We start from the raw sequence: 8,557 nt of genomic DNA on the forward strand, positions 1-8,557 counted from the left end.
TTCCTTCCTTCCTTCCTTCCTTTTTTATTTTGTTGGTTTTGGGAATTGAACCCAAGACCTTATGTGTACCAGACAATTTCTTTACCACAGAGCTGTACCCTTAGCCCAAATGTTTAAAATTTTTGGTTTTACAACACATGACTCTTACAACTTTTAAAGCATTATATGAACATACTACTTCCATAATATTGCAACTGTCTCTGAACTAGGTAATTCCTAGTTTGACTTTCCTAGCTGAGGTCTTTTTATTTTTTGGTGGTGGTATAGGGATTGAATCTAAGGTCTTCTCACTGGCTACATCTCTAGCTCTTTTTATTTTTTATTTTAAGCATGATCTTGTAAGTTGTCCAAGGTGCCCTTGAACTGATTATCCTCTTGTCTCAGCCTCAAGGAGCTGTGATTATAGCCTGCACCTCTCTTTTTGGCCCTTGTTTGAATCTTAGTTTTATTATTAATTTTGTGTTTTTCTTTTTGAAACGTGGTCTCATTTTGTATTCCAGGCTGGGCTTGAACTCCCTATGATCATTCTGCCTCAGCCTCTCATGGGCTGGGATTACAGGTGTCTGCTACCTTGCCCTCTGAATCTTAATTTTATTTTATTTTATTTTTTTTGGTTTTGTTGTGTTTTTTTGTTTTTCTTCCAGTACCAGGAATCGAACACACGACCTTGCCCTTGCCAGGCAGGCTCTGTGCCACTGAGCTAAATCCCCAGCCCCTTGAATTTAATTTTTAAAAACTTCCTGGGCTGGAGATATACCTCAGTGATAGAACACATGCCTCGCATGTGTAAGGCCTACCCTAGGTTCAACCTTCAGCACTAGAAAACCTTTTAATGATTAAAGTATTTTAGGAGGTATGTTGTGCTCTTTAAAAAATGGTAATATGGTTTTTGTCTTTTCAGTCAAATTCTCAAATTGAAACTGAAATTGAAGTTGTATCCTCCAAAGTTTCTGAATGCAGTATGGATGAAAATCGAAGCCGTGAGGTTCCTGCAGAAAACCTGAATGTGAACCAAAGAAATATCTCAGATGAAAAGATGAAGTGAGTTTGCTTTTAGTGAGAAAAACATAAAATGTTTCAAAAATAAAGATAATTTTTGCATAACTGATTTTATAAAAACTTCATATCCTAAAAATCTATGAAACTACATGTCTCTCAATGTAGTTCAAGTTGGCCTTGAACTCACTGTGTAGCCCAGGCTGGCCTTAGTCTTTCAGTGATTCTCCTGCCTCTGCCTTGCCCTGCTGGGATTACAGGTGTAATCCCTACCAGGACCCCCAGAACTAATTTTTAATCTACTCCAATTACAGTAAGAATTTATTCTTTCTCTCTTTGTCTCCTCTCCTCACCTCCCGCTTCTCCTTTTTTTTTGGTACTGGGACTCAAACTCAGGACCTTGCGCTTATGCCACTGAACTATATCCCTGGCCCTCTCCCTTTTTTTGTTGTACTAGGGTATTGAACCTAGAATCTTAGTACTGTGCTACATCCCCACCCCCTTTGTTAGTTAATTTCTTATTTGAGACAGGATATCCCTAAGTTCTAGGTTTGCCCAGGCTGAGGTTTACATTGTGGTCCTCCAGCCTCCGCCCCTCAGAGTGCTGGGTTTACAGGTGTGCATCACCCTGTCCAGCTTGATATTCTCTTAATTTGTAATTTTTTGAAATTTTTGTCAAGCATCCTCACTTTTAGTATTAAAGGTAAACTTTAAATTTTCTACCTTTCAAAATATAGAACCTACTAACTAAAATTTATGAGTAGGATGTGCTATGAAGTCCTTACTATATACTGTACATCCAAGCCAAATGGTAAGAATGGTATCTTAAACATGTGCTAGTTTTTGTATTAATGCTTTTAGTTATTACTTGCAATCTGTTTAATTATTGACATTAAAGCAGAATGTATTGGCCTCTGTAATAAAATCGTTTTTTGTAAAGGTCCTTTTTTGGAGACGGTCTCACTATGTAGTTCAGGCTAGCCTCAAACCTGTGGCAGTCCTCCTTTCTCAAGATTACAGGCATGTGCCACCATGCCAGGCTCTTTTTGGATGTAGTTCTTGACCCATCTGATTTACTATATTATCTTTGTAGGATACTTTCTTTTTTTCTTTTTGCAGTACTGGGGATCTAGCTGATGTGTGCTATACCACTGAACTATGTCCCCAGACCTTTATATTTTATGTTGAGAATCTTACTGAATTGCCCAGGCTACTAGTTGAGCTTAGTCAGTTGGTATATTTGGAAATGTACTAATTACTTTCTTTTCTAGGTGTTTTATTTAGAAATATTCTTAGGACTAGTTCCTAATACAGGGGTTTTAGAGAATGCAAATACCCAGCTTTCTGTTATTTAAGCTTCCTCATTCAGGTCCTTACTAGCTATTAAAACCTGCATTTTCCAGGAAGCCTTAAGATAACTATTTGGGTTGTTCTGGGAACCTTGTTAAAACCTTCTCCGTGACTGATTTGGCAGATACAGAGCAGATATACAACATATTTCTGTGAAGTGTTTTGTTGTTGTTGTAACCCAGGGCCTGACCTTTCCTATGACCTTTCAGGCGTGTGGTGGAATATACTTTTTCTTCTCAATTCCACTCTTTAGTAGAAAGACGAAGTGGTTATGACTATTATGTCTTATCTTGTGCTTTAGAGCCTAGGTAAAGGTGTTTCTTTAAAGTGCCATTATGAAATCCATTTTTAGTTACTGGCATTTAGTTATTTCAATGAAAAGTACTTAAAGTAACATGAGACTGCACATTAGAATGAGTGAACGAAAGTAAAGAAACAAGATTGGTATTATTACAAAATTATTCCCTGAGCTATCCACAGAGTGGAAGCTATGAAAGTTTTTATATTCTTCCATTCATATCAGCAACAGAGGGTGTCATTGTACATGCTTGGCTTTATCCCCAATTTATTTATGTTTTGTAAACATATTCCTTTGAACTTAGAATTGGTTTGTATCTAAAACTGTTTAACAGTTGTTACATCAGCAGAGAATTCTAATTTTGTTCTTCAACATGATCTGCACTTCATTCTAGACATGAAAATAAGCCATGTGTTCCTAGTCCAGCACAGCTGATAAGAAGGAAATTCCAAAAGACTAAGCCAATTTTGGGACGGGCGCGCAGTAGAAAAGTAGAAGAAGCAGGTATAGACAAAGGCCCAGTGGATCAGTGTGGAGCAAGTAAACCAGAAGATAATTCGCTGCATCAAGTGAATCCTGACACCCAGCTCCATCTAAAAGTAAGTTTGGAAATGTTTTTTGTGGTTAGTGAGCTCTGTTTTGTTAGGGTCGTGAAGGAGAATGAAGATATTACTAAAGTAAGGTTTTACTGTATTTTACATATGAGACATTACTAAGATGCAGGGCAATATTGTAACTGTTTTCTTGGAAAACTTAGTCTTTTTTTTGTGGTTCTGGGGATTGAACCCAGGACATCAGACATGTAGAGCAAGTGTTCTACCATGGGCTACAGCTCCAGCCCAATTTTCATGATGAATTGAGAAACTTACTGCTTGTATATATGTAGAAGCATAGAGATTTAGACCAAACTGCTAAACCACGTTAACATAGAGATGATTTTCATGGTAATATTAGTGGTTTCATCTTATATTTAAGGGAGAAGCTGAAATTGTGACATCTCCGGAGGTTTCAGTAAGAAAAGATGGTAAAGGTTCTGAAGAGCCTGTTTTGGCCAGAAGAGATGCTCAATTAGAAACAGTGGGACCATCGGAAAGTTTTAGAGAGGAAACTGTGGAAGATAACTCTGTGTCTTCAATTGTTGAAGAGCAGCATTTCAGTAAACTAACAAGGTAACATTTATTTAACAAATACAAAGAATAGGAAATAAAAATCACTTATTCTTCATAGATGTCCTACTTAACATGCTGCAGATCAAAAAGATGACTTGTGAACATGAGTGGAGATTTTTTAAATGTTTCTTTTCTAATTTTTCTCTTTATTTACAGTAATTTACTCTTTTCCTGGTTTTCTTTATAAGATTTTTCTTTTCCAGGTAGAAAATTTCTGGGTGTGGAATCTGTTAGACTTGAGGAGAAACCTGACCAAAGAGTAATATGCATTACCTAAGTAATTGAAGTGCTAGTTTGAGTGGGATTACAAACAAAAAGGGCACCCTCCCTATACTCTCAAAGACAGTGGAAAGGAATCTGAGATCTAAAAAGCACTGTGGCCTGAGGTGCTTGTCCAACATGTGCCAGGCCCTGGGTTTGATTCTCAGCACCGCAAAACAATAACAAAAGTAGAACATACAACCCACCAGCGCTGATCTGATTGAGTCTCTGTTTCTCCCTTTTTCTTTTCACCTAATCCCTTTTTCTTCTGATAATTTCCTGCTTTGTGTTTATCTCATCTCTGCCATATTATGGGAGAAAATAGCCCAGAATTAAAAATGTTCCAGGTAAACTCTGTAGAAAACTAAGAATTAATTCTGAACGGGAAACTAAGTACTACTTAATTCCTTTCTTATTTTCACAGCCTAAGTTTTTAAAAAGACTGGGTTGTGAGAGAGTGTTCATTTTAATGGCTGGAACTAAGAGTTCACTGTAAAAGTGTGATTTTCATTAAAATCCTAGGGCATATATGACCATATTGTTATTTTGATTAAACATCCAGTGGTCCACAACTGCTGAAAGAATCACATTACTGTAGAACTGCTCTGGATGGAAGAGCAGCGATCTCTTCTGCCTCTGGGAGTGAGACAGATCAGAGTGAAAGGAGAACGCAGAGGAAAACCAAAGCCAGTGTCCCCAGAGGGCGTGGAACCAAGCGAGCTCGGGCTAAGACCTCTAAGAGGGAGCCGAGGGCCCCCAAAGCCGTGCTGGTGACTCTTCGGGCTTCCCAGGAGGAAGATGACGCCGACGCTCAGGACTTTGAGTCTGACTATGAGGAAGAGAGCTACCACCTTGCCCCAGAGGAAGTAAACAAAGCACCAGTGTTTGTCCCTTTTGGACTCAGATCCCCTGAGCCAGTTTCTGCTCAGATCGAGGAAACAATGGAAGAGGTAGTTTTTGTTAAATACTTGGCACTTTCTTTACTTGTTCTTTTCCCGCCTTTTTTTAATGAATCATTTTTTTTCTTTAGTGATTATTAGGATTTGAAGAGTTCACTCTCTAGTAATTGCTACGAATCATAAGTTGTCTGTAGCCTCACTTTAGGAATGAGCAGAAATAGTCTGTGATTACTCAGTCCTTGTAGCCCAGGCTCGTCAAGAGAATCAGCATAAAAATAATGACAGAAATAGGCTGACACTTGATGTGGAAGATACTTCATCTCCTCCTTTTGTTCTTTCTTCTCTGTGTTGGGGATTGAACCCAGGGCTTTCACCGTGAGTTACATCCGCACCCCTTTTTAGATTTTAGACAGGGTCTCGCTAAGTTGCTAAGTTGCCCAGGCTGGGCTTGAACCAAGAATCCTCCTGCCTCAGCCTTCCAAGTGCAGCGATTACAGGCATGTGCCACCACAACTGGCATGCCCATTGGACATTTGCAAACATTTTTCAAATCTGAGGAAACACAGAACACCTAAGTGTTACTATAATAGCATTTATCATTTTTTTTAAGGTCCTAGACATCAAACCCAGGACCTTGCACATATTAGGCAGGCGCTCTGCCAGTGAACTGCATCCTCTGTTCTTATGATAACTATATCTTTAGGACATATTTTCAGACTTGATTCATTGCTCACAATTTATACTGAATCAAGGTGGTCTTTTTCAGTCATCTTTCTGTTAATAAGGGAATAAGAGCCATCCTTTATTATATATATTCTCGGGCTTGAATCAGTATATCTGTAGTCCCCTGAATATGGGGTTCTTTTTTTTTGTTTTTTTTTCCGGTACCGGGAACCGAACTCACGACCTTGCGCTTGCCAGGCAGGCGCTTTTGCCGCTGAGCTAAATCCCCAGCCCCGAATATGGGGTTCTTTCACTTGTAGAGCTGCCAAATGAAGTGTGTGAGTGAACCCATTTCCATGGGTATCGAATCATGTAGCGGGGCATGGTGGAGCACGCCTTTAATACTACCACTTGGGGAGGCAGGAGGGGCGCTGTGAGTTTAAGGCCAACCTGGGCTCCATAGTGAGTTCAAGGCCAGTCACAACTGCATAGAATTATTTTGGCTATGGGAGTGATAGGACAATTTTTTTCCCCCAGTACTGGGAATTTAACCTGGGACCTTTCCACTGAGCCATATCCCCACCCTTGTTTTTACTTTTTATTTTGTTTTGAGACAAGGTCTCACTAAATTCCCCTGCTGGGCTTGAACTTGAGATCCTCCTACCCCAGCTTTACTAGAGTGCTAGGATACAGGTATGTGCCATCATGCTCAATTGTGATAAATCTTTTTAGGTACTTTTAACTCATCTCTGTAATACCATTTATGACAGTGGCTAGTTTGGTTAGAATGTGTAATTCTCTTATATTGTGGTTTCATTGAGGCCAGGGTCTGAGCGTGTCTTGTTTGACTTTGTATCTTTGTATTCATATTCTTACAGTTTGTAGGGAGCATTTCATAAATGATAATAAAAGGAAGAAGTAAATTAGAGCAAAGTGGGGACAAAATGAGAATGAGAAATGAAATGCCAGACCTTAAGAAGATTAACCTTAGAAAGTTTGATTACTGGTATGAGGTGCAGACACCTCAGAAATTTTCAATGTTTTACTTTTGCTGAGGTGCCATGAGTTAGTTTAAGAGTTACATTTCAGTGTTCTAATGTTGCGCAAATGTAGATTATTTCTCATGTTTAACATTTCAGTATACTCAGTGTAGAAAATGAGGTGCTGTTTTACGGTGTATAGAACTGCCAGCATGAAATGATGAAACTTTATTTTCACAGCTGGAAATAACCGTGAACGTTGCTGATGTCGGATGTGTCACTGTTGTTGAACATCAGCCCTCAAACGCAGATACGACTGTTGAGAAACCAGAGCAAGAATATCATTTGAATGTGCCAGTTGTAAGCATCCATTTTAATTTTTTATTCTTTATTTACTTTTAAAGACTAGAGGGTTATTTTGATGGCTTTAGTTTACAAATAGTTTTTAGCTAATTTCTCTTATGTGGGACATGTGAGTATGAATAATAAAAACTTACAAGTAATAGATTTTAGTTTGACTTGAAAGCATTGATTGTGTGTGTGTGTGTGTGTGTGTGTAGAACTCTTCCTGTTCCCCATAGACTTTTACACTGGAATTCTATCATATACATCTATATAATGTATATTGCTTAAAATATACTTAGTTTCATTGTGTTTGGCACGCTTTCATATTTGGTATGAAGACTTAGAATCGTAAGTTTTTTACAAACACCTCTATTGAAATACAGTTTAGACACAATATAATTTACCCATTTGAAGTGTAAAAATGAAGATTTTTAGTATATGTAGAGTTTTGCAAGAAGCGTCACCAGTTTTGGAACACTGTCTTTACTTCAAAAAGAAATTCCTGCTTGGCATGGTGGTGAGCCTTTAGTGCAAGCTGCTTAGGAGGCTGAGGCATGAAGATAACAAGTTTGAGCCCATCCTGGGCGATTTAGCAAGACCCTCTCCACATTTAAAAAAATAAATGAAAAGAGCTGGGGATGTAGCTTAGTTCATTCCCTAATACTGGAAAAGAAAGAAAGAAACCCCATGGGCATTTGCAATCCCTCCACGTTTCCCTCCGAGAGCTCCCAGGCCTCAGGAACCAGCTACTTACTTTTTTCTGTAGATTGCTTATGTTAGATACTTCATCGAAATGAAATAATAAAATATGGTATTTTGCGTCTGACTTCTTAATACCTTCAGTGTTTATCTGTGTTTCAGCATGTTTCATTGGAGCCAAATAATTTACTACATTCTGTTCATTCATGTGTTCGTGGACATTTGGGTTGTGTTCCATCTTTTGTCTGTTACAGATACTCATGTACAACGGTTTGTGAGAACACAAGTTTTCATTTCTCTTGGATACATTCCTAAGAGTATAATTGCTAGGTTATATGATAGCTCTGTGTTTAATTGTTTGAGAAATTGCTGAACTGTTTTCCAGAGCAGCTCAACCATTTTATGTTCCCAGCAGTGTGTGAGGGTCCCTGTGTCTACATCTTTGCCAGCACTTGCTATGTGATATTTTGGATCTAGCTATCTGTTCTATTTGGGATGAAGGCATGTCTCATTATGGTGTTTTTGTTTTTTTTGTGGGAATTGAACTCAGGACCTTGCACTTGCCAGGCATGCACGTGTGCCGCTGAGCTGTATTCCTGGCCCCCTCCTCATGGTTTTGATTTGCATTTCCCTGATGACTAAGGATGTTGAGTTCCTTCATGTGCTTATTGGCCATGATTTTTGGAGAAATGTCCATTCAGATGTTTTGCATATTTTTAGTTGGGCCATTTGTCTCTTTATTGAGTGGTAAGAATTCTTTACATTATCTAGAGGCAAGTTCCTTACCAAGTGTATGATTGACAGATACCGTATTTTCTTTTGTTCTTTGGGTTATCTTTTTGTGTTCTTGATGGTTTCCTTTAAATCACAGACATTGTTAATTTTGATAATGGTCCA

General features: G+C 38.5%; 1 protein-coding gene across 5 annotated transcripts in view; it reads left to right on the forward strand.

Moving 5' to 3' along the window:
- Bdp1 (B double prime 1, subunit of RNA polymerase III transcription initiation factor IIIB) overlaps positions 1-8,557 on the forward strand; it is a 99,587-nt gene that overhangs the window by 64,191 nt on the left and 26,839 nt on the right. For all 5 annotated transcript variants that reach the window (XM_005413925.2, XM_005413926.2, XM_005413927.2 and 2 more), the window contains exons 22-26: positions 902-1,041; positions 3,039-3,243; positions 3,620-3,813; positions 4,637-5,024; positions 6,857-6,976. In XM_005413925.2, coding sequence (XP_005413982.1) covers positions 902-1,041; positions 3,039-3,243; positions 3,620-3,813; positions 4,637-5,024; positions 6,857-6,976 — 1,047 coding nt within the window. The remainder of the gene's footprint in view (positions 1-901; positions 1,042-3,038; positions 3,244-3,619; positions 3,814-4,636; positions 5,025-6,856; positions 6,977-8,557) is intronic.

This window comes from Chinchilla lanigera, unplaced genomic scaffold (genome assembly GCF_000276665.1).
Source record: "Chinchilla lanigera isolate Chin_1 unplaced genomic scaffold, ChiLan1.0 scaffold00174, whole genome shotgun sequence".
Lineage (NCBI taxonomy): Eukaryota > Metazoa > Chordata > Mammalia > Rodentia > Chinchillidae > Chinchilla > Chinchilla lanigera.